The 25642-nt window shown below is 39.8% G+C and overlaps 3 protein-coding genes across 14 annotated transcripts; all 3 read left to right on the forward strand.

Moving 5' to 3' along the window:
- The first annotated feature begins 3174 nt into the window (after positions 1-3174).
- On the forward strand, positions 3175-8936 carry mocos (molybdenum cofactor sulfurase). Its single transcript, XM_061837173.1, has 15 exons — positions 3175-3335; positions 3432-3521; positions 3612-3678; positions 3784-4428; positions 4532-4608; positions 4682-4881; positions 4983-5099; positions 5207-5566; positions 5659-5821; positions 5938-6025; positions 6361-6485; positions 7900-7996; positions 8117-8246; positions 8346-8450; positions 8624-8936. Exons 1-15 carry the CDS (start codon positions 3224-3226, stop codon positions 8723-8725), a joined length of 2478 nt encoding a protein of 825 aa, XP_061693157.1. The 5' UTR covers positions 3175-3223; the 3' UTR covers positions 8726-8936.
- Positions 8937-13058: 4122 nt separating this feature from the next.
- Positions 13059-18042, forward strand: LOC133509651 (lysophosphatidylserine lipase ABHD12-like). 6 transcript variants are annotated; one of them, XR_009797412.1, is made up of 13 exons: positions 13059-13461; positions 14254-14366; positions 14434-14539; positions 14620-14739; positions 14855-14885; positions 14986-15031; positions 15291-15420; positions 16479-16516; positions 16584-16666; positions 16760-16842; positions 16922-17000; positions 17195-17255; positions 17364-18042. XR_009797412.1 is itself a non-coding variant. In XM_061836894.1 (13 exons), the coding sequence occupies exons 1-13, from the start codon at positions 13382-13384 to the stop codon at positions 17383-17385; spliced, it is 1053 nt and encodes a 350-aa protein (XP_061692878.1). In that variant the 5' UTR covers positions 13059-13381; the 3' UTR covers positions 17386-18042. The 6 variants fall into 6 exon arrangements, 4 of the variants coding, with proteins under 4 accessions (XP_061692878.1, XP_061692881.1, XP_061692880.1 ...); XR_009797411.1 differs by having other exon boundaries at positions 16922-16999; positions 17117-17255; positions 17364-17390; XM_061836894.1 differs by having other exon boundaries at positions 17134-17255.
- A 152-nt stretch (positions 18043-18194) lies between these two features.
- Positions 18195-24781, forward strand: LOC133509648 (lysophosphatidylserine lipase ABHD12-like). Of its 7 annotated transcripts, none has more exons than XR_009797410.1 (13): positions 18195-19010; positions 19686-19798; positions 19866-19971; positions 20052-20171; positions 20289-20319; positions 20419-20464; positions 20715-20844; positions 21506-21543; positions 21611-21693; positions 22986-23068; positions 23178-23253; positions 23419-23479; positions 23578-24781. XR_009797410.1 is itself a non-coding variant. In XM_061836883.1 (13 exons), the coding sequence occupies exons 1-13, from the start codon at positions 18931-18933 to the stop codon at positions 23597-23599; spliced, it is 1065 nt and encodes a 354-aa protein (XP_061692867.1). In that variant the 5' UTR covers positions 18195-18930; the 3' UTR covers positions 23600-24781. The 7 variants fall into 7 exon arrangements, 6 of the variants coding, with proteins under 6 accessions (XP_061692867.1, XP_061692869.1, XP_061692868.1 ...); XM_061836883.1 differs by having other exon boundaries at positions 23343-23479; XM_061836885.1 differs by having other exon boundaries at positions 23358-23479.
- The last annotated feature ends 861 nt before the right edge of the window (positions 24782-25642 follow it).

Consider the following 25642-nt stretch of genomic DNA (forward strand, 5'->3'; position numbering starts at 1 on the left):
GCCACTGTCCAGCCACAAATAGGGCTGGCGGCAGTGAGGGCTAAAGCAAAATAAGAAAATCCTTTTATTAAAAGTACAAATGTTAATGGGGGGAAAAACAGACATGCAAAGATGAAGTTAACCGATATAAAGTAAATGTTCAAGGGTAAAAGAAAAAAAATTTCGTATGAAATTGATTTGTTGCACTTGGAGCCCAACTGCCCAAGGGCTGGAAAGAACAATGTGGCGTTGGAGGTATTTAGTGATGTTAAGCACAATGTCCTCGTGGGGTGCTTCCCCCCTCTCTCTCTCTCCCTTGCCCTCCCCCCACACCAACCCCTCTGCCCTAGAAATGAGGCCATACTAGATACAATACAGCCGTTCTGCACAGAAAAATGTATTCAGCTGAGCTTCAAAATTGCGAGGGAAGTGAATCAGTGAAGCATAAGTGGCATATTTAATTACTATTCACTGTGTTGCACGGAAACAATAATGGCTGCTGTGAGCCTCATGGCTGTCTTTTAGATATCTGAGCACTGCTCAGTTTACAACTCAATACAACTCCCCTGTAGTTCCTTTGCAAATACAGTACATCTATTTAATTTTGTCATGAGAAGAAAGTGATGTACTCTGAGAAATGAAAATGAAAAGGTTAGGCATTGAAGAAAGGTCAATAAAAGTTCACAAAGAGTTATATTGCTATCTTTTGAAATGACATTTCAATTTCAAGTCACTTGTGACAAATACCTCCTTCTGTCCTGATGGTTCTGTTGAGGTTGGGATTATGTATGTAATGAGATTATTGTGGAGGGATTACTCCAAATTTGTGAGTGTAACTAGTTCCAGTTAGATTTAAAGACATACAGTACAAACCCGAAACAAATGCTGACTCACCTTAGGATCGGTAAAGTAACAATGTAAGCCATTTTGTCTTTTATGACTATTTTGTTTTAGTGAGAATTAAAACCAGTATAGAGAACTGTATATTCATTTGTGCCATTTTTTATTTTGACAGTGTCATCCATTACATTTTACTAAATTAAGAAATTATCATACATTGTTCAGTTATACATTATTTAATCATTTGAACACGAACTTCTTTTTAATAGGATTTTTTTAGTATTTGCACTGCAGGATATGAGGCATATCAGAAATGTTCCAGCGATATTTTACATTTAAACTAGAAACTACATTTTCATTTGTTTGCAAGGTTTTCGCTTCAAAGTGATCTCGCTTGGAGTATACCACACTTTCACACCTTTCTCCGCAACACCTTCATTCAGTCCTGGAAGGATTCTTCAGGTTTCTCTGCAGCGCCATCGTCCTGACCAACTTGATGCCATTCACATCTTATCAACAGGGCCTAGGCGAGGTGAGTAGGGGGTTGACTCGAGCAGAGCGATGTTCTTCGTTGGCCACGAACTGTCGGATGCTTGGCTCGTTGTGGGCAGGTTTCCTGTCATGGTGAGACAGTCAAGATTTGTCCCGCCACGACTCACACCTCTTCTCATGTACTGAACAAAAGCCAATGCCGCAGTATCTCCTTGTAGACCTGCTGGTTGATTGTGTGGCGCACATTAATGGACAAAAGCAATTCTCACTTTTAAACCAATGGAAAAAATTATCATACATCACAAGTTCCATCCATCAATCCATTTTCTTAGCCGCTTATCCTCACAAGGGCCGCGGGAGTGCTGGAGCCTATCCCAGCTCTCGACATGCAGGAGGCGGGGTAAACCCTGAACTGGTCACCAGCTAATCGCAGGGCACATTGAGACCAAATAGCCGCACTCAGAATCACACCTAGGGGCAATTTAGAGTGTCCAATTAATGTTGCATGTTTTTGGGATGTGGGAGGAAACCGGAGTGACCGGAGAAAGCTCACGCAGGCATGGGGAGAACATGCAAACTCCACACAAGCGGGGCCGGGATTGAACCCGGGACATTTATTTTCTTTTTATTGCTCGTCCTAACTAGAATAGAAAAATGTGTTCATAAAATGAGGATAAGTGGTACAGAATGGATGGATGGATTTTATCTTTTTTTTAGAATAAATAAATTCACAAAATATTAAAGGACCTAAAATACCCTTCCCCAAAAACCATAAATAAATAAATAAAGTAACGTATACAATATAATGAGCTGCACAGTGATGCCACTGGTTAGAACGTTGGCCTCACAGTTCTGAGCAATGGGGTCCAAATTACTGCCCCGTCTGTGTGGAGCATGCATGTCCCCCCCCCTTGCCAGGATGGGTTTTCTCCAGGCACTCCAGTTGCATCTCAGATCCCCAAAACATGGATGCATTGGAGAGTCTAAATCCCCTCCAAGTGTGATTGTGGGCCCGGCGACAGCTGGGATAGGCTCCAGCACTCCTGCGACCCTTGTGAGGATAAGCAGCTCAGAAAATGGATGGATGCATGGATGCATGGATGGATGGATGGATGGATGGATGGATGGATGGATGGATGTCATTGTGTGTGTGACCGTTGTCTGTCTCCATGTGCCTGCAATTGGCTGGCAAACATTTCATGGTGTACCCCACCTCCTGCCCAAAGATAGCTGGGATAGACTCCAGCACTCCCACGACCCTTTTGAGGATGAGTGGCTCGGGAAATGGATGGATACATTGGATGTTTTTTAATGGACCAATTTTCAAGGAAAAAATGATAAATGAAGGCAAAAATGTTTGTGTTCTTGGCATTGTAAATAAAATGTTAGATGGATTGTACTACAACAAGGGTTTTCAAACATTTTTGGAAGCGCATCTGTCTGAAATTTTCTATGACGAGGTGGTGGGGGTGCTTGCACTCACTGAAAATAGGAAATATGACAGAGAGGGTGCTTGGAAACCGGAGGGATTGAAGAATTGCGCCCCCACTCTCATTAATCCCCTATACACCACACCCCCCTATTTTGAAAACCACTGCACTCAAGACAGTAATGGGTCATGTGGCCCTCTGATCATATTTTGCCTACCCTTGCTCTGGGATAGGTAGAACATGTATTTAGTCTAATCTTTCTAGTTCCTGCTGGAAAGCAAACAGCCATGTAAAACTATCTGAGATGAAAGAGGGTGGGCGTGGCTTTTGTCATGTGACTCCACAATTATTCTCTGAATGTGAAACTGAGTACATGGTCAGCAGACTTTGAGCATGGAAATCAATAAGTAACTGTCTTTTCTAGCGACTGTTAGGTTTGGCCCTGTCAAACGCAGACATTTTGCTGTACCGCAAGACACTCAATGGACTTCCACAAACTTAACTCTTTAGAAAAATTCAAGGAGGTGTGGAGTTGTTATGGTTACGGAGAAAACCCAGAGGACGTGCTTGAGAGAGAGTTCACGCGAATTAAAGGTTATAATTGTTTCCTGTTCTGAATTGCTGTGAGCGCTTTAACGTTAACTGACTGCGCACTGCACAGCATAGTATAATTCTTGTTATTGTACGCAGGCACCGTATATCTGGATCATGCAGCAACTACTTTGTACCCAGAATCACTGGTCAAGAACTACTGCCTGGATATTTCAAGGAACTTGTATGGTATGTAAAGCAACATTTGTTTTTGTTTTTTTCAGCTCATGTGATTTTATGAAGATCTAAAATTGACGGATGGCATCATCTTCCTAATAGGAAACCCCCACAGCCACAACCCGAGCAGCAGGTTGACACATGAGACCATGGAGAGGGTCAGATACAGGTGAGCTCCAATCATCCCCTTAGACACATTCCAAATGGGCCCATGTGCCCTCTTTAAACTACCTTGCATGAAATGAGTTTTTTTTTAAAGATCATTTTCTTTCAGGATATTGCAGCATTTCAACACTACCCCTGAGGAGTACTCAGTGATTTTCACTTCTGGCTGTACAGCCGCTATCAAATTAGCGGCAGAGGTCTTCCCCTGGAAGTCGCAGATAGAAAACGTGGCAGGCAGTCACTTCTGCTACCTCACTGACAATCATACATCTGTTGTTGGCATAAGAGGACTAACATCAAACCGGGGGGTAGTCACCTTGCCCGTCTCACCCCAGGACGTGGAAAATCGGGCAAAAGACAAGGCTCAGAGTGAAGATGCAGTTTGTCAGACGCCACATCTCTTCTGCTACCCGGCACAAAGCAACTTCTCAGGCACAAAGTATCCCCTTAGCCATGTAGAAGGCATCCAGGCAAGACGTCTTTACCCAGCATGTGACTGTCGAGGCCAATGGTTTGTGCTGTTGGATGCAGCCTCGCTTGTCAGCTGTTCCCCTTTAAACTTACAAGACTGCCCTGCTGATTTCATTCCCATCTCCTTCTACAAGATATTTGGCTTCCCTACAGGTCTGGGGGCCCTTCTTGTCCGCAACCAAGCAGCAGCCATGTTAAAAAAGACTTATTTTGGAGGAGGAACAGCAGCAGCTTACCTTTCTGGAGAAGATTATTATGTTCAGGCTGCAAACCTTTCTGACAGGTAAAGCCGTGAACAACGATGCCAAGCATAGACTATCTCTGAAAACACCATAACTTTGCCCATTCCTACCCCATAATGTCTTGTTTGTTTTATCCTGTACAAGATTCGAAGATGGCACTGTCTCATTCTTGGACATCATTGCCCTCAATCACAGCTTTGAAGCTCTCTACAGGATCACCGGTATGTAACAGCGACACAAAAACATGCAGAGGTATGTACAACAGTCCCCTGCTCTTTTTTTATTTTTTTTCAGGAGGAATGCAAAACATACAACAGCACACCTTTGGCTTAGCGCGCTACACTTACATGCTTCTGTCAAGTCTTTGCCATGGCAACGGGCAACCAGTGGCGCAGATGTACACACGAGGCCAGTTTGACAGTCCAAACACACAGGGCGCAATCCTAAACTTCAATCTTATCGACTCTCATGGAGAAATAATTGGGTATTCTCAGGTACATACATTGAATTGCTCATGCCATATTATGTAAGAAAAACAAAAAAAGTTGTAGATGCATTAGCACCACTGATGAGTACCATAATAATTCTCCAACAGGTAGACAGAATGGCAAGTTTGTACAACATCCACGTGCGCACTGGTTGCTTTTGTAATACTGGAGCCTGTCAGAGCTTTCTCGGTATCACAAATCAGCAGATGAAGCGCAACTTGGAGGTAAAAAAAAAAAAAAAAAAAAAAAGAGAGATTTTCAATGCAATGAAATGCAATGCACTATTTCAAAAACAGTTGTTGAATGAAATTTTGTCATTTTTTTTTTTTAGGCTGGCCACGTCTGCGGAGACACCATCGACATGGTGGATTGGCAGCCCACTGGATCTGTTCGTGTGTCATTTGGCTACATGTCAACATTTGATGACTGTCAAAAGTTCCTGAATTTTGTTGCTGAGTGCTTTGTGAAGAAACCAGTGGCAGTAGACCATGCGAGAATAGAGAGGCTTAAAGCAGCTAGCGCATCAAATGAAGAAACAACAGTCAATATAAATGAAGTGAAACACAAAGTTGAAGAAAAGAAGAAAGTTTCACAGAACGGAATTGAACCTGTGCATCTAAGCAACCGTGAGGGGTCTTACACATTGACCAACATCTACATATATCCCATCAAATCATGTGGCGCATTTGAGGTGTGACCATCACCTTGGTGTTATTCTTTCACTTTTTTCGCTACCTGCATTTTAACGTTTCTTGAAATGGTCCACTTTGTCATGTATTCTAGGTCCACAGCTGGCCAGTAGGACCTCAGGGTTTACTATATGACAGAGCCTGGATGGTGGTAAATGGAAATGGCGTGTGCTTGAGTCAGAAAAGAGAGCCACGTTTATGCCTCATTCGCCCACAAGTTCATCTGTCCTCAAACGAATTGCTCCTGCAGGCATCAAGTCAGTCAGTCAGTCTCTCTGAATGTGACACAATATTCAAGCAAAAGAAGAAGAAAAAAAAAAGCTGTCAATCAGTCTGTAATTTTTCTTCAAGGATTTTTCCCACTGTCCTGCAGGAATGAATACCATTTCAGTTCCACTGGAAATCAGGAATGAAATGCATGCGAGCTACCCAGTCTGTCAGAGTAAAGTTTGTGGTGATAGGTGCGTTGCTGACAGCAAACAACTTGGATTTGTTTGATATTCATACATGCAGCTATTGGCATTATATTTTCCTTTTACAGCAATCTCCATAGGGCCTTTTGATTCCAAGTGACATTTTAAGGCCTCATAATTTCAAAAGAATCTCTCACTCCCGATCTTTTAAGGGAATGGGAACAGTGAGTAAGACATGTTGTTAACACATTTTGATGACAAGCATACAACGACATGGACGATTCTTGGATTAGATATTGCACAAAGATTATAACTTTCTGTTTCTGATATCAAACTAAGTATACCCAGGATCTCCTGAAAAAACGTTCTTCTGATTTCTCCAGGGTGGAGACTAAGGATTGTGGTGATGAGGCTGCAGCGTGGCTGTCAGACTTGCTTGGACAACCATGTCGCTTGATAAGACAAAGTCCTGATTTCACTCGGTGTATGAAAAAGAAGTCTGATACAGGTAATTGTTTCAGAATTTGACTGTGCTTCATATTAAAACACTTTGAGTACTAGCTTACCACAAAGGTCACACTATAAACTCAGTTGATTTCTGAAAGCTCTTATCCTAATCAGAGTTACAAAGCAAAGCAAAACAAAGCAAATTTATTTGTATAGCTCATTTCAAACACAAGGTAACTCAATGTGGTTTACCTGATTAAGAACATTTGAATACCAAGACATAAAAAATTTTAAACTGGGAAAAAAAGAAAAACTACAAAAGAAAAATAAAAAATGAAAATAAAATTACAATTAAAACAGTGTACATTGCAAGAAATATTAAAATTGGCTAACCTCACATCTGTTACCAACTTATTCCATTTGTGTGCGGCATAATAGCTAAATGCTGCTTCACCGTATTTGCTTTGGACTCTGCGCTCCACTTTATGACCTGAGTCAGTCGATCTCAGAGCTCTCCTAGGTTTGCATTCTGTAAGCATTTCTTTCATGTATTCAGGTCTGAAACCACTTAGTGACTTATGGACTAGTCGTAGAACTATTTTTTTCTATTTTAAGCTTACTTGAAGCCAGTGTAAAGACTTTAGAATTGAGTTATATGCTCTGACATTTTTGTTCTGGTCAGAACCCGAGCTGCAGCATTCTAAGTCAGCTGCAGCTGTTTAATGGTCTTTTTGGAGAGTCCAGTCAAAAAACCATAACAATAATTATGTTTAGTTGAGATAAAAGAATGGATGGTCTTTTGCTGGTCTGCTTGAGACATGTAAGCCCTGACTCTAAATATGCTCTTCAGAAGGTAAAACACAGTTTTTGTAATTGATTTCATATGACTGTTGAAAGTCGGGTTGGAGTCAATCAGAACACCAAGGTTTCTTTGGTTTTTAAAGATAGTGAGTCAAGGTATTTACTAACAACAATCCTCTTTTCTCTATTGCCTAAAACAATGATCCCAGTTTTATTGCGGTTTAGCTGAAGAAGGTTTTGTCTCATCCAGTTATTTAACTGCTTTAGACATTGACAAAACACCTCAGTTGAACTTCAGTCATCTGGAGACAGTGCTAAATATAACCGTGTGCCATCTGTATAGCTATGAAAGTCAAAATTAAAGTTCTGAAAATTTTGACCCAAGTGAGCTGAGCTCACTAGCTCAAGCTAGAACTAGTGAGCTGAAGCCTGCCCTACCCCTGATGACTTAGGCCGCGTTACATGGTACACCTCAAATGTGTTTCTAGTCAGTCGTAGGGCGCACTTAAAACAAAAAACCATTCATACCAAACACCCAATCTCAGAATTGTGAGGCAGACATACGAAACCATTTATTCGCCGTGCTGACCATTCCATGAATAACAATAAAAATGTTGCATGTGCAGAGATGAGTGCTAGAAATAGATGGGTAATATGAAGTTTTTTCCTTCTAGCTGTCAACTCCCCACCACTCTCCCTGGTGAATGAAGCTCAGTATCTCCTGATCAACCATGCCAGTGTGGAGCTCATTCACAAAGTAATGAGCAGCAGGTATGAACACATGATGTCTTATTCAAGATACTCAATGTGCACTTTATGCAGTGGAAGACGTCACGATGTGTCGCCTAGAAATGTACACAACATTGGGTAATTTCACAATTCCTTTCAAAGGCAAGACTATCCCGAGCTTAACACACAGAACATCATCAGTCGGTTCCGATCGAACTTCGTCATCGCTGGGGTTCAACCATTTGAGGAGGATAATTGGTCCCACTTGATTATTGGCAACATTCAATTCACGGTGAGCTGACACATTGGGACGTGAAATAATTACTTCTAATGTGCCTAGGTTTGAGTCTTAACAAGCTAAATATTGCTTCTTGTGTGATAAATCAAAAAGGTCAGTGGTCAATGCGTTCGATGTCAAATGGTGGGGGTTGACCAGAACACTGGGAGCAAAACAAAGGAGCCTCTGATGTCTCTTTCTGCGTACCGCAATGGAAAGGTGAGTCAGGGGATTACATCACATCCCTTCCTACATTCTTGTGTTTGTGTGCTTTTTTTTTTTTAATTGTGGAGGAATAAACGAATCCCTCTTTGGAAGCTTTAAAAAAGAAATAATTCTTAGTAGAATACTTGATTCCACATTATACAGATTGTTCTTTCTGGGATTTCAAGGTCACATTTGGCGTGTATTTGACCCATCAATTACAAGATTCACTGAAAGCCGGCGTCCTCAGCGTTGGCTCCCACATTTTGCCGCAGCCCCAGGCTTCCTAAAGTGATCATCTATAACATCTCTTTGCAAAGCCAGGAAATTTACCAGAGACATCAGGGGAATTTCTATCATGATTGTAGTTGCCTGTTAAGTATGCAAAGGGATGTTGTCCTGTATCATGTTTTATTTTCGTGATGTCCGTGGGCCTTGAAGCATTTGTGTCAATGCAATCCTGAGAGATGACTGGGCAAAATTGTTAAATGTTTTTTTCAACTCCAGAGCACTGATTGTCCATTGGTGTGGAAAAAGTCTTTGTCCACTTGCTTATTTTTATTTTTGCATGTTTGTCAGACTAAAATATTTCCATTCACCAAACAAATTTAAATATTTATCAAAGACAACACACAGAAACACAAATCAATTTTTAAACAAAGGTTTTTATTACTAAGTGAGAAAAAAAGCATATGTAATTTATAAATAAGTGATTGCAACCTCCAATAAAACATAACTGTGGTTTATCGTACTTGAGTTCAAGTTCTCTCACCACAACTGCAGTTGTTCTCAACCAACAAATCACTTAAATAGGACCGTCCTGACAAAGTGAAGTAGACCGAAAGATCCTGAACACCGAGACAGCATGCTCGGATCAAAAGGAATTTAGCAAGAAATGAGAACGTAATTAAGATGTATCAGTGTGGAAAAAGGTTATAAAGCCATTTCTAAAGGTTTGGGATGCAAGTGAACCACACTGAGAGCCCTTATCCTCAAATGGCAAAAACAAAGCAGTGGTGAACCTTCCCAGGAGTAGCCAGCTGACCTAAATTACCTCAAGAGCACAGCAGCGACTCATCCAAGAGGTCACAAAAGAGCCCACAACAACATCCCAAGAACTGCTGGCCTCATTTGCCTCAGTGTTAATGACTCCAGCATGAGAACAAGACTGAACGAAAGTGGCTTGCATGGCAGAGTTCAAGGATGAAAAGCACTGCTCATCAAAAAGAGCATTAAGGCTTCCCTCAATTTTGCCAGAAGAGATCTTGATAATCGCCAAGACATTTTGGAAAACAAGATAAAGCGACTAGACAAAAGTTGAACTTTTTGGAAGGTGTATGTTCCCTTACATCTGGTGTAAAAGTAACACATTTCAGAAAAAGAACACCACACCAACAGTAAAATATGGTGGTGGTGCAAATATGGCGGTCTGGTGCTGTTTTTCTGCTTCAGGATCTGAAAATCTTGCTCTGATAAATGGAACCACGAATTCTGCAGTCTACCAAAAAGTCTTGAAGGAGAATATCCACCCATCTATTTGTGACTTAAAGCTGGAACAAACTTTGGTTTGGCAGCAGGACGATGATCCAAAACACACCAATAAGTTCACCTCCGATTGGCTGAAGAAAAACAAATGAACACTTCGAAGTGGTCTCTTCAAGTCTCGACCTGAATCTTATTGCGATGCTCTGGCACGACCTTAAAAGGGCAGTTCATCCTTGGAAACCCTCCAATGTGTCTGAATTACAACAATTGTGCTAAGATAAGTGGAGCAAAATTCCTCCACAGTGCTGTAAAACTTACAAGTCACATTTTACATTTGTAATAACTTGCAAGTTATTGCAAATACTTGTTTGCAGTTGGTGCTGCTAAGGCTGGCCCCATCAAATATTAGATTTAGTGGGCAATGACTTTTTCACGATGGACCATATAGGGCTGGAATTCTGCCTTCCCTTAATAATAAAATCCTGAATTTGAGGTGGAAAAAAAGCCGTTTGTGTTATGTTGTCTATTTTGGATGCTGGGAGATATTTAGGTTTCACAAACGTGCCAAAAAAAAGAAACGGGGAGAGGGAAAATATGTTTTACACTAATGTATATCAATGTTTATTAATGCTTGTGATGTGAAATTAAAGATCCTGTGTTGTGAATTTGGTGATATATTTTGAAATAAATTATATGTTTGAACATACAGTAATTGCTGAAAATGTGCAAATACTGAGAAAACTTCTGAATTGTTGAGACATGTTACTCTCCCCCCCCCCCCCCCCAGTTCAGTTGTCTTGTTTTCCTGGCATGGCTCGAAGAAAGCCCTGTGAAGTACGTGGGCTTCTGGCTTCAGTCTTCCCTCCTTCACTTTGTAAAAACTTGAGTGCTTTCTTGCATCAATGAGTTTCCTCCACAACTGCAAGTTACTTTTTATTATAAGACCCTTTTCTACCGCAGCATGCAGTTAGCTAGCAAGCTATGCACACTACACAAAAAATGCATCTTCCATGGATACCTCAATTTCTGGAACTGTTCTGTGCCGTTATTTTCTTTCCCAAGAGTGATCTATTTTGTGTTATTTGGGACACCATAATATGTTGAAATGCACAGCATTGCTGGGTTTATAACTAACGGGAAGTATGTGCTGAAACGTCTCCAGTATGAACCACAGCCTGGATAAGATGTGCCGCTGTTTAATCAATGATTAACTTTCCTTGAAGTGTCTCTCTTATTTGGACCCACATGACACAACACCGAGTGAGGTGCTGATTGAATGAAGCACACTCCACGTCGCCTGACCGCAGCTTCCAGAACCCTCTGAGCCCAAGAGCTTGCTGCCGGCTCGCAACTCTCGTCGTGGCATGGAAAGCCCTACAATGACTTGGTGTGATATTTTCCAGCCACTGAAGGTTTTAAGCGGGTATATTTTGGTGGTTCAAAGATATAGAAATATGTAGGCTTATGCTGAAAATGGGAACATATTTGACACCTGAAAGTTCAGCAAGATGATTTTGTGTGTGTGTGTGTGTGTGTGTGTGGTGTGTGTGTGTGTGCATCCAGCAGACACTTCCACGTCGGAGAGATAAGAGAACATCTCGGTTTTTCACCATTTTAAAACCTGATGTCATATATTTGCCAATTTATTTATTCATCTAATTGGTAAGCTTGTTAGCAACGTAAAATATCTTCCCTGCAGTATATGAAATTCACAAGACCTTATAATTTTCACTGTACAGGCACTTCAAGCAACTGCAAAGTAGTCATTCCCATTTTTTTCAACTTGAATGAGCAAATCCCGGCAGACACAAAATATCACAAGCAAGGCTTGATGCAATCACAGGTGCTCATTTTAACCTTCCCAACAATTCTTTCTCTGGTTATTCCCGTGGAGTTTAATGTCATTTTTATTCCAAACACACAACTCATCCTGCTGCCTGAAACGCAAGGTAGATTTTTTTCCCAGGGAAGAAAAACCTACCAGACTGATATCTACTTTTATCATACTTCTTTTACCAAACAAACAAAAATTGGTGAGCAAAACTGTATTTTCTTCAAAACATTTAAGGTCAGATCACTCAATCAACAGACAGACAGTTTTAAGAGATAATGGTTGAGGTCATAGTGCTGCTTAGGACCTAATGCTTGAGACCAGGGTTTCCAGAATTTAGGGTGGGGGCACAAAATGGGTCGCTGTTAACTAATTTTTTTAAAAAATTCATGTTACTTATGTCTGCTTTATTCTGTATTCGTAGTAGTACTGTATAGAGCTCGTGCACGTGACGTCACCATTTTCACGCCGCCACATTGCCGGTCACACAGAGGTGCGAGACATTGAACCGGAGGAGAATATTTACAATACTCAAGACCTGTTGTGCTGTTGGTTGTCACAACAGACAAGACAGATATTCAAATAGTTCATTCTATGGAATAATCGCTGAAAATACAAGAAAATATCAATGGATTTCGCCAATTAATCATGATGGATGGTGCCCAACCAAAATACACACACGCTTGTGTAGCGATCGCTTCATTTCAGGTAGGAATTATTCTTCTCAATCTGAAATTACCAAAAAGTATTTATAATGCCAAGTTGGCTCATTTGAGTACAATGCCTGTTAAAAAAAAAAAAAAAACAATCGCTTCCATGTACGTTCCATGGAGACGACTCTGTCCTCTTTTTTTTTCCAATCATAGTTAATGAATGCAAGTTTGTGTAAAACCAGGGATCATTTATTTAAATATTGGTATTTGTATTGAATACTGGCTGAAAAGATCGATGAATTCCGGCAAAGGTTACCATATTGCCGAACACACTTCAGCGTTCACAAGCCGTCAAACCGTCACTATGTGGCATTTATTCCTGATGAGAACAGATCCAGCAACAAAGTATTCGAGCAATGCTTATCTTCACCGGCAATATGGCGAGGTAAACAAAAGTCACGTGATTTTATGACGTTGGTGCACGACCTCTATATGTCGTGTGCCAAAGTTTGGGTCCTAGGGAGGAAGGTAATTTCTAATTTTGGAAGCGGTGGAACGGCTGCTGAAATGCATATTCAAATAAACCACTCCACTTCCTGCATCATCAAACCGCAAAGTTCGTGATCCATGTCTTGCATTTTATTTTGGGTAGGAACATAGAATTTAAAACAATACATTTATAGCAGCTCTGACAGAACAATGTATTTGTATTATACGGAGAAAATTGAAATTTAACTTTCATCTGCAGCGAGACAAATGCATAGTTTCATTTAACAATATTTTACCTCATAAAAGTGATAGGAGTTGTAGCGTATCCTTCGATAACAATAAACGTTTTTGCGTCGTGGTACGCGTACAACGAGGTTGCGCAAATGCTCACGCCTCCTCCTCCACCCTGAAACTGAACTTTGAACGAAATATACAATAACATAACAAAGAGAGTTTAGACGGCAAAATAACGACCGTTTTTGTTCAAAATGAGACAAAGGACTACAAAAGACGTGTCGACCTCCGCTCACAAAACACCCAAAGTTAAGAGGAACCACGACGAGACTCAGTAAGTTTGTAATTTTGTTTATGGTCTGAAAGTCAATCGAGAAATCACTCACTTCACTCTACAACGTGTCTTGACTAAAAAGTTTGACAATGGATATTGTGGCAAGTAAATTTCAATGCATGTAGGATGGAATACGAAATATGACACTTTCTGTTTAATGAAGACAACCTTGTTTACTGTACTAGCTAGCTAGCCAACAGGCCAAATGATCAACAGATAAACAGATTCAGAGTATCCGTAACGTTAGCTTTGGAAGGTGATGCTAAGCTGCATTTTCCCCGAAAATGAATCGACTTTTTAAGAGGCTGGTGGAATAAGATGTTTCCCGGGAGGAGTGTGAAGAAGAAATCAGTATTTCCAGTCCAAGAGCTCTTCAGTCTTATTACAGAGGAGGGCGATGCATTGTTCATTAGCTGGAAACAAGTCTGAACAACGTCTCGCTTTGTTGCTGTTGCTTCTAGCAAGGTCAAACGGATTTCAGGAAGAGTCTCGACATCCTGAAGACATCATTCAACTCCCTCCCCCTATACTACAACCAGAATAAACGCGTTTGACACATTGCACAGCAGCAATGTTAATATAGCTAATGTGGATCTTTTTCACCGCAGAGTAGAGTCACGTTTATACTGCGTGGAGCCTACTCTCGCTGTTACATTTGTAATTAACCTCGTGTACAAAACATATGTTTTTGGGCTGTTGGAGGGAAGTGGCGTACCAGGAGAGATACTAAAATGAAAGTCATATAAACTGATGTCTCTGGTTCTAAAACTAATTTATCTGCTTTTTGCTTAGGGCCCGTTGGAAGAAAAGTAGTTTATTTGCCCTGATTGTCATCCTAGTTTTGGTGCCTTTCATCCTGATAGTAGCACAAGAATTGTTCCAGCACCTTGTTTACAAGTACAGAAGTAGGTGAATTCCCGATATAGAAATGAAGTCTTGGTTTGCTTATTAATAATGTCTTTATGTTTGCAGTCAAGGTTCCGCTTTTTGTGGACCTCAGCACACCCATTGACTTCTCCCTAAATCACACTATAAACATGTACTTAACATCAGAGGAAGGAATCTCTCTTGGTGTATGGTGAGTGCATTATCTAATTTCAAAACGAAATGACATTTGAAAAACACAGTTTAGCTTTGTTTTGTTTGTACTTGTTCCAGGCATACAGTTCCTGAAAGTAAATGGAGGGAGGCACAAGGCAAAGACATAGAGTGGTACCAAAGCACATTAAATGATGGTAGTCCAGTTTTTATATATCTACATGGGAACACAGGCACAAGGTATGTTAGATATCGTTTGTTCATGAGTCAAGAAATGTGAAAAAAAGACTCCTATCAACGAGATCATTTTTCCTCCAAATCATTCACGATTTTATATTTTACAAACTTTCAACAGGGCAGCTACTCATCGTGTGGGAGTTGCAAAAGTTAGTAATCACCCACACAAACCATTCATTTTTTTTTAAACAGTGATATTAAGTCAGACCGAAAGTGGTGATGGCAAATGAGATTTAAATCTGTCAACAGTTATTGAGTGCACTTGGTTACCATGTGTTGGTGCCTGACTACAGAGGTTGGTGAAAACAACTGTTTACATTTCTTCTTCACTGTTTCATTCCAAATCACTTCAACAGTCATTATCCTCACATTGATTTGCATGATCGGTACAGAAAAATTAACCTTTCCTCAGGAATAAATAGTTAAAAGTTTCAGTCAGCCTTGTCAAGCAGTGCAGCTTTTCCTTTGCGTGACTGCCATCTAGTGGTGACAAGGAACAAATATATCTCACAATCTTCATTGAACAAATATTGAGATGAATACTGGACTTGCAGGTTTTGGAGACTCAAGTGGTGAGCCTACTGAAGCTGGACTCACTACAGATGCCCTTCATGTGTACAACTGGGTGAAAGAACACAGTGGAAGCAGTCTGGTAGTCTTCTGGGGACATTCCCTTGGCACTGGGTTAGTTAAAGTTGCAACCGTTGACAGTCAAGCGTTAATAAAGCCAAGTACACACATACCATTTTTAACATCTATTTTATTGGCTCATATAGTATGTAGTGTTCAGGAAACAACACACATACAATAATTACATGGATACAATAATTCATTTTCCATCAACAATCACAAGTTTCCTTCCCTATCAAATCTCTGTTGTTGTAAAATGACTGATCTTTGGAAAGCAGTTTGGTGCCCCAATGCATCCACAAGCTGGGAAATACAAAGAAACACATAGCAAAGTAAACCTACGCTTATTTGCGGTGTCGCTTTAGCAAATTCACCTATTTGCTTCACTTATAGTTGATTTTTTTTCGGGAGGGGAGGTGGAACCCATCCTCCGTCATTCATAAAAACTCAGCTCGTCGCTATTTTATGCTCAGGCCAAAACCATGTTTTATATTACAAAAAAACCGTGAGGGATTGATTGTGATTCCAAACATAGTCGTTGTACTTTTTATTGTGGTGAATTACTTGAGCTACATTTAAACAAACATTCGAAACAAAACCATCGCTCATCTGTTGGTGTCCCACAACACTGGGAGTTTCAAGTCACTTCCTAATTGGGTACCGTTCCATTTCACGTCACTTATCATGGCAGAGTCACTGGATCTGATATACTCGGTATCGCGCACACAAAAAAGGATTTGCAACCGTGAACATTGAACAGGTTTAAATTTTACAAGTTTTAACCCTGATTGATTTATGGTCAGATTGAGCTGGGGCGGAAAAGTCATGTGCAAACCCTTCCATGTCAATGGACTATTACTCACTGTATCCGAGCATCAGGTGCTTGCTTACTTGGTCTGAAAGGAGGGAAAATGCTTCAATTCAGCATTATTGTCATTATGTGTTTCCTCCACTTTTGGTCTGATTTTTAACACAATGTTATAAAATATAATACTAATGCAGTTGTACCTTAATTTGAGTAATATACAATAGGTACACAAATCTTAAATCATTTTCATCGAGCATTTAATTTAACAAAGCTTTAAATTAATTTTGCCACTATGTCATTGTAGAGTGTCCACTAACACTGCAGTCAAACTTGTGGAGCAAGGTGAGTTCAGTTACACAGCAAAATACGAACTATAAAATACAAGTTCCTTTCACTTTGATTGCACCAGCAGGTATTGTTTTGGATGGTGTGATTCTTGAAGGCGCCTTCAATTTAGGTAAAGAGAAACTTCCAGGTCATGTGTTTTCTTGGGTGAGCTTTGCCAACATTTGTCACTTTTGCTACTTCATAGTTTATTATATACAAAACATAACGTTGACTTTGATTTATCTGTATTTTTGAAAGTATTACTGGAAATTTCCTGGCTTGACATACCTTTTTCCAGAGCCATGGGCTGAAAATAAAGTTGTCTTTCCCAGTAAAGAAAAGTAAGTTTCGATTATAATTAACAATTCTAATGTGTTACAAAAAATCACCAGCTGAATGTGATTTTGTTTTATCCTGAAGTTTAAGAAGAATGAAAAGCCCTCTACTTTTCCTTCATGCAGAAGATGATCCAGTTGTTCTCATTCAGTCTGCTCAGGAGGTATGTCAGTTCATGTTTAGGTATTTACCAAATTTGAGATGGCTATACTGTATTAATTGTGTGTGTGTGTGTGTGTGTGTGCGTGTGTGTGTGCGTGTGTGTGCGTGTGTGTTTTGGGGCGGGGTCATTTGAGCTGTATGAGGTCGCAGTGAGTACTCAGAATGTAGAGCAAGTTAAGTTTGTCTCCTTTGAAGGATCTTTAGGGTACGTGCACAATGGGTTGTACAGAGACCCCCGACTTCCAGACATCATAAAGTGAGGAAGTATTTCACACACTGAATGTTTAAAACAATGAAATAGCAGAATATCCTCCGCTAAACATTAGGGGATAGTGACTTAACAGTCCATTATTTTTCTTCACAGAAAGTTTGTTTTGTCTTTGTGAAGTGGTCAGACACCTTCTGCAGATGTTCACGTGAATGACAGTGATATAATCCCAAAAGTACTGTATATACATTTTTTGCTTCATAAATGCAGCATTGCTTTTATTGTGTTAATTGGTTTATATATACCGTATGTCCATGTAAACATCTTTGGATAATTATTCAAAAGCTAGTTCCTGTTGCTATATCACAATGCCTGAAAAACAGTGCACGGTTAATTTTTTTATTGAAGAGGTGTGCATGAAAATCAATTAAGAAATAATTACATTATGAAGAACTGATTAATAAACCATGCCTTGAAATTATCCAATTTCTGATACGCTTATCCTCATGAGTGTCACAGGAGTTCTGGAGCCAATCCCAGCCATTTTTGGGCAGGAGTTGGCGTACACCCTAAACTAGTTACGAGCCAATTGTAGGGCACACAGAAAAAATAATTGCACTCACAATCAAACATAAGCGCAATAAAGAGTTTCCAATTAATGCACGTTTTTGGGTTTTGGGAGGAAACAGTCTCTGGAAGAAAATGCAAACTCTCCACAAGCAGGGCCAGGATTTGAACTGCGGTCCTCAGAACTGTGAGGCTAAAGCCATAAACGACTCTCCACCGTGCAGCCCGGAATTTTTCCATTGTATTAAATATAATATTTAAAACAACAGTTTTGTCCATTCTTAATGTCATTTTAATATAGCTGAAGTTATTTTAACTTGATCATTGAATTCTGTTTTATCATACCAATCTTATTATGACAAGTGTTTTTGTCTTTTACTTTGCTATTTTACATGTTTTATTTCAAGGGTGTCAAATTCAGTTGTCATGGGCTACATTCTAGATTGGGTTTTCCTCAGTAGGCTGTTATGACCGTTCATCACCTTATACTTTTAATATTTAAAAAAAAATATGGATAATTGGTTCAGAAACCAGAAGTCAAAGATAATAGTTTGTCCAACAATTCTTCAAGTTTGTTAAGTACAAAATACTGCAGAATGTTAAATGATTAAATATGACTATTGGATCACTTAAAATTGTGTGGTGGACAGATGTGGCCCCCGTGGTGGAGTTTGACACCTGAGTCTTTTTTTCTTTTTTCCAAACGTTATCCTGACGTTAGAAATGAAAACCACCATTCTGGATTCCCCACACCACCGCGTACGCCCCACACAAATCTCCAATTTCCACGTCCATGTGACCTTTTTTAGGCACCCTCAAGAATGATCAAATCTAGATCAAATTCGTAACATTTATAATAACGGGAATCTGAAGAACAATATGTACTTGTATTAGATGGAGAAAATTAAAATTTAGCTCCCATCAACACCGAGACAAATAGTTTCATTTAACAATATCTTACCCCATAAAATTGATAAAAGTTGCAGCGTTTCCTTTCAAGAACAACAAAGTTTTTGCCTCGTTGTATGTGTCCAACGAAATTGCGCTAATGGTCACGCCTCCTCCGCCACCCTGAAACTGAACTTTGAACGAACTGAATAATAACAAAACAGAGAAGAGTGTTTGGACAGCAAAATAACGACCGCTTCTGTTCAAAATGAGACAAAGGACTACAAAGGACGTGTCGGCCTCCGCTCACAAAATACCCAAAGTTAAGAGGAACCACGACGAGACTGAGTAAGTTTGTATTTTTGTTTATGGTCTGAAAGTCAATCGAGAAATCACTGACTTCACTTTCCGACCTACACGTCAATTGTGTAATGTCCTGACGAAAAGGCTGCACATTGGATATTATGGCTAGTAAAATTCAATGCATGTAGGATGGAATATGAAATATGACACTTTCTGTTTAATAAAGAAATCTTGTTTACAGTACTAGCTAGCTACATAAACAGATTCAGAGTATCCGTAACGTTTGTAATATGGTGCTAAGGTCCTTTTTTAATTATTCGATTTTAAGAGGCTGGTGGAATAAGGACCTAGATGTTTCTCGGGGGGAGTGTGAAGAAGGAACCAGTATTTCCTGTCCAAGAACTCTTCCGTCTTATTACAGAGGAGGGCGATGCATTGTCCATTAGCAGGAAACAAGTCTGAACAAGGTTCCGTTTTGTTGCTGTTGCTTTTAGCAAGGTCAACCCGAGTCCAGTAAAAGTCTTGACACCTTGAATACATCATTCAACTCCTCCACCCTATACTACGACCAGAATAAACGTGTTTGACATGTTGTACAGCGGCAGTATGAATATAGCTAATGTGGATCTTTTTCACCACTGAGTACAGTCACGTTTATAATGAAAGTCATATAAACTGATGTCTCTGGTTCTAAAACTAATTTATCTGCTTTTTGCTTAGGGCCCGTTGGAAGAAAAGCAGTTTATTTGCCCTGATTGTCATCCTAGTTTTGGTGCCTTTCATCCTGATAGTAGCACGAGAATTGTTCCAGCACCTTGTTTACAAGTACAGAAGTAGGTGAATTCCAGATATGGAAATGAAGCCTTGGTTTGCTTATTAATAATGTCTTTATGTTTGCAGTCAAGGTTCCGCTTTTTGTGGACCTCAACACACCCATTGACTTCTCCCTAAATCACACTATAAACATGTACTTAACATCAGAGGAAGGAATCTCTCTTGGTGTATGGTGAGTGCATTATCTAATTTCAAAACGAAATGACATTTGAAAAACACAGTTTAGCTTTGTTTTGTTTGTACTTGTTCCAGGCATACAGTTCCTGAAAGTAAATGGAGGGAGGCACAAGGCAAAGACATAGAGTGGTACCAAAGCACATTAAATGATGGTAGTCCAGTTTTTATATATCTACATGGGAACACAGGCACAAGGTATGTTAGATATCGTTTGTTCATGAGTCAAGAAATATGAAAAAAAGACTCCTATCAACGAGATCATTTTTCCTCCAAATCATTCACGATTTTATATTTTACAAACTGTTTCAACAGGGCAGCTACTCATCGTGTGGGAGTTGCAAAAGTTAGTAATCACCCACACAAACCATTCATTTTTTTTAAACACTGATATTAAGTCAGACCGAAAGTGATGATGGCAAATGAGATTTAAATCTGTCAACAGTTATTGAGTGCACTTGGTTACCATGTGTTGGTGCCTGACTACAGAGGTTGGTGAAAACAACTGTTTACATTTCTTCTTCACTGTTTCATTCCAAATCATTTCAGCAGTCATTATCCTCATATTGATTTGCATGATTGGTACATAAAAATTAACCTTTCCTCAGGAATAAATAGCAGTTAAAAGTTTCAGTCAGTTTCATCTTTTCCTTTGCGTGACGGCCATCTAGTGGTGACAAGGAACAACGATATCTCACTGTCTTCATTGAACAAATGTTGACATGATTACTGTATTGGCAGGTTTTGGAGACTCAAGTGGTGAGCCTACTGAAGCTGGACTCACTACAGATGCCCTTCATGTGTACAACTGGGTGAAAGAACGCAGTGGAAGCAGTCTGGTAGTCTTCTGGGGACATTCTCTTGGCACTGGGTTGGTTAAAGTTGCAACCGTTGACAGTCAAGCGTTCATAAAGCAAATTAGACACATACCATTTTTAACATCTATTTTATTGGCTCATATAGTATATCGTGTTCAGGAAATAACACAACACACAAATACAAAAATTACATGGATACAATAATTCATTTTCCATCAACAATCACAAGTCTCCTTCCCCATCAAATCTTTGTTGTTGTAACATGACTGACTTGCAGCATTTCAAGTCACTCCCTAATTGGGTACGTTCGATTTCAATATTGTGCACACAGAAAAGGATTTGCAACTGTGAATATTGAACAGGTTTAAATTTTACAAGTTTTAGCGCCAGTTGATTTTTGGACAGATTGGGCTGGGGGGTGGGGGGGGGGGGAATCAAGTGCAAACCCCCTTCCCATGTCACTGGACTATTACTCACTGTATCTGAAAACCAGGTGCTTGCTTATTTCGTCTGAAACGAGGGAAAATGCTTCAATTTGGCCTAATTGTCAGTATGTGTTTCCTCCACTTTTAATCTTATTTTTAACACAATGTTTTAGAATTTAATACTAATGCAGTTCTATCTTAAGTTGAGTCCTAAATTATTTAAATTATTTTCATCTCCCATTTGTTTTAAGAAAGCTTTAAATTAATTTTTGCCACTATGTCTTTGTAGAGTGTCCACTAACACTGCAGTCAAACTTGTGGAGCAAGGTGAGTTCAGTTATACAACAAAATACTAACTATAAAATACAAGTCAGTTTCACTCTGAATGTACCAGCAGGTATTGTTTTGGATGGTGTGATTCTTGAAGGCACCGTCAATTTGGCTAAAATTGAACTTCCGAGTCATGTGTTTTCTTGGGTGAGCTTTGCCAAAATTTGTAACTTATGTTACCTCATAGTTTATTACAGGGGTCGGGAACCTATGGCTCGCGAGTCATACCTGGCTCTTTTGATGGTTGTCTATGGTTCCCAGAGCCCTCATAACGACATATTGTACATGTGATTCTGTCATGCAGACAATGCAAATAACGCAGAGACTGTTTGTTTTAGTGGGGTTGCCGTAGTTTGATGTTGGCAGTCGATGTGCGCAGGCACAGAAGGGTTGAACGCCGATCCGGTCGGAGCAAGTAATTATGGAAAGCATTTGACAAAGGTCGCTCAAAGAAAAGAATTCGAGGAGTACCGAAGTTTTCAACAAGAATGGACAAGCTTTGTGGAGAGAGAGGATTCTGCAGTGTTTAAATTCACAGATGGGGAGTATGCCAAAGCATTCATACTCGACGTTGCCAATAAACATTTTGACAACTTCACATAAAGACAAGATAATCAAACGAATAAAAGACATGTTTTTGTCAACAAGAACTGCTCACCATCATACCACCACGATAGCAAATCAAATTGAATTACCTTCATGATTAATGGATGTAAATCTCACCGCCTGGTGAAGCTTCATCTGACAATGTACGAAACAGACTATCAAGCCATCTGCAAAACTAGGCAGCACCAGAACTCGCATTAATGGTAAGAAGTACTTTTGTCATCATTAGTTAGCAACAGTGTTATTTAAAATAATTCAGAGACGTATTTGTACTTTAAAAGTGTTGGCTCTGCATCCATCCATCCTTCTATCCATTTTCTTAGCCACTTATCCTCATGAGGGTCGCAGGAGTGCTGGACCCTATCCTAGCTTTCAACATGCATGAGGCGGGCTACACCCTGACCTGGTTGCCAGTCAATTGCAGGGCACATTGAGACAAACAGCCGCACTCCCAATCACACCTATGCGCAATTTAGAGTATCCACGTAATGTTTCATGTTTTTGGGATGTGGGAGGAAACCGGAGTGCCCCGAGGAAACACACAGAGGCACAGGGAGAACATGGAAACTCCATACAGGCGGGTCCGGGATTGAACCCGGGACCTCAGAACTGTGAGGCCAACACTTTCCAGCTTGTCCACCGTGCCACCCTTGGTTCTACATAATTGCGCAAATACACCTGTATTTAGTTTTTTAAACATTGCATGGCTCTTTTGAAATTACGTTTTAAAATATTTGGCATTTCTGGCTCTCTCAGTCAAAGAGGTTCCCGACCCCTTGTTTATTATAAACAAAACATAATGTTGACTTTGATTTTATTTGCATTTTTGAAAGTATTACTGGAAATTTCCTGGCATGACATACCTTTTTCCAGAGCCATGGGCTGAAAATAAAGTTGTCTTGCCTACTGGACAAAAGTAAGTTTCACTAATAAGCAATTCTAATATGTAAAAAAAAAATCCTTTGCATTTTAATTTAATGTAACAAAAAATCACCAGCTGAATGTGATTTTGTTTTATCCCAAAGTTTAAGAAGAATGAAAAGCCCTCTACTTTTCCTTCATGCGGAAGATGATCCAGCTCTCATTCAGTCTGCTCAGGAAGTATGTCAATTAATGTTTAGCTATTTACCCAATGTGAAATGGCTACCGGAATTTTAATTGTGTGTGTGTGTTCGTGTGTATGTTTTTGGGTGGGGCCATTTCAGCTGTATGAGGTCGCAGTGAGTACTCAGAATGTAGACCGAGTCAAGTTTGTCTCCTTTGAAGGATATTTAGGGTACGTGCACAATGGCTTGTACAGAGACCCCCGACTTCCAGGCATCATAAAGTGAGGAAGTATTTCACACTAAATATTTGAAAGTAGCGGTAGATGTGCTTCACGTTCCAGGGGATAGTGACTTAACTGTCCATTGTTTTTCTCCACAGAAACTTTGTTTTGTCTTTGTGAAGTGGGGAGACACCTTCTGCAGACGTGAAAGACTGCTATAATCTTAAAAGTATGTGTGGATGCGTTTATACATACAGTATGTGCATGTAAATACCTTTTGACGAATTACTCAAAAGCTAGTTTCCTGTTACTATATGGCAATGCCTGAAAAACAGAGCTCCATCAATTTTTATTATCAAAGTGATGTACATAAAAATCAAATAAGAATTAAATAGATTGTGAAGAACTGATTAAGAGGGCGGCACGGTGGAACAGCTGGTGGAAAAGGGTTGGCCTCACAGTTCTGAGGTTCCGTGTTACATCCCAAACTCGACTGTCTGGAGTTTGCATGTTCTCCCCGTGGCTGCGTGGGTTTTCTCCTGGCACTCCGGTTTCCGCCCACATCCCAAAAACATGCAACATTAATTGGACACTCTAAATTGCCCCAAGGTGTGATTGTGTGTGACTGGTGTCTGTCTTTGTCTGCGCTGTGATTGGTCGGCAATCACTTCAGGGTGCACCCCGCCTCCTGCCCGTTGACAGCTGGGATAGGTTCCAGCACCCCCTTTGTGAGGATAAGCAGCTAAGAAAATGGATAGATGGAAGGATAGAACTGATTAATTCACCATCCTTTGAACTCATCCATCCATTTTCTGATCATCTTTTCCTCACGAGTGTCGTGAGAGTGCTGGAGCCAATGCTATATGACAATGCCTGAACAACAGTGCACAGTCAATTTTTATTATTAAAGAGATGTTCATGAAATCAATTAAGAATTAATTAGATCATGAAGAACTGATTAATAAACCATGCCTTGAAATCATCCAATTTCTGATCCGCTTATCCTTATGAGTATCAAGGGAGTTCTGGAGCCAATCCTAGCCATTTTCAGGCAGGAGTTGGGGTACACCATAAACTGGATACCAGCCAATCGCAAGGCACACAGACACACACCCCCCCTCCCTCCAAAAAAAAAAAAACATTTACACTCACAATCATACACAAGGTCAATTAAGAGTTTCCAATTAATGCACGTTTTTGGGACATGTGAAGAAACAGTCCCTGGAAGAACATGCAAACTCTCCACAAGCAGGGCCAGGATTTGAACTGGGGTCGTCAGATCCGTGAGGCTAATGTGCTAAACAACTCTGCACCTTGCAGCCCGGAATTTTTCTATTGTATTAAAAATAATATTTAAAGCAACTGTTGTGTCCATCCTTAATGTCATTTTAATAAGTCTAAAATTATTTGAACTTCACAATTGAATCCTGTTTTATCATAGCAATGTTATTACAAGAAGTGTTTTTGTCTTTTACTTTGCTCATTTAAAAGTTTTTTTTTCAAGGGTGTCAAATTCAATTGTCATGGGCCACATTGTAGATCGAGTTTCTCTCAGGAGGCTGTTATGACTGTTTATCACCTTATATATTATTAATATCTAACAACTAAATGATGGATAATTGGTTTAGAAATCAGAAGTCAAAGATGACAGTTTGTCCAACAATTCCTCAAGTTTGTGTAAAAACGTGTGTTAACCTCAGAATACTTGCAATATCAGAAAGTTAAATGATTAAATGAGACTTTATTGGATCACTTAAAATGGTGTGGTGGACAGATGTGGCTCCCTTTTGAAACCTGTCTTTTTTTTTTTTTTAAATGAGATACTGATGATTGAAATGAAAGCTACCTTTTTGGAATCACCCCCCTTTCCTCCCAAAAATCGCCCATTTCCATTTTTTTTACGCACCCTCAATATTGATCAAACCGAGATAAATTTTGAACTATGATGATGAATCCAAAGTACAGTATAGCCTCAGTATATGTGCATCCATAGTAAGAACAAAATGGTTATTTTTTTCACATGTTTTAATTGCCTCTGATCACTTGAGTAGTACATCAAGGTCAGAGCTTTTAGGAAGGAATGGCAAGTTTTTCTGGTTATGACAAGGATAGATGTAGGTACCTAAACTGCTATTTTGAAGGCAGGAAAGTCCAGGCAACTGCTGTGCTTTAAAGTAGTGTCCAGGGTGGCACTGTTGGTTTTTAACGAAAATGAAACTGAAC

This window comes from Syngnathoides biaculeatus, chromosome 12 (genome assembly GCF_019802595.1).
Source record: "Syngnathoides biaculeatus isolate LvHL_M chromosome 12, ASM1980259v1, whole genome shotgun sequence".
Classification (NCBI taxonomy): Eukaryota; Metazoa; Chordata; class Actinopteri; order Syngnathiformes; family Syngnathidae; genus Syngnathoides; species Syngnathoides biaculeatus.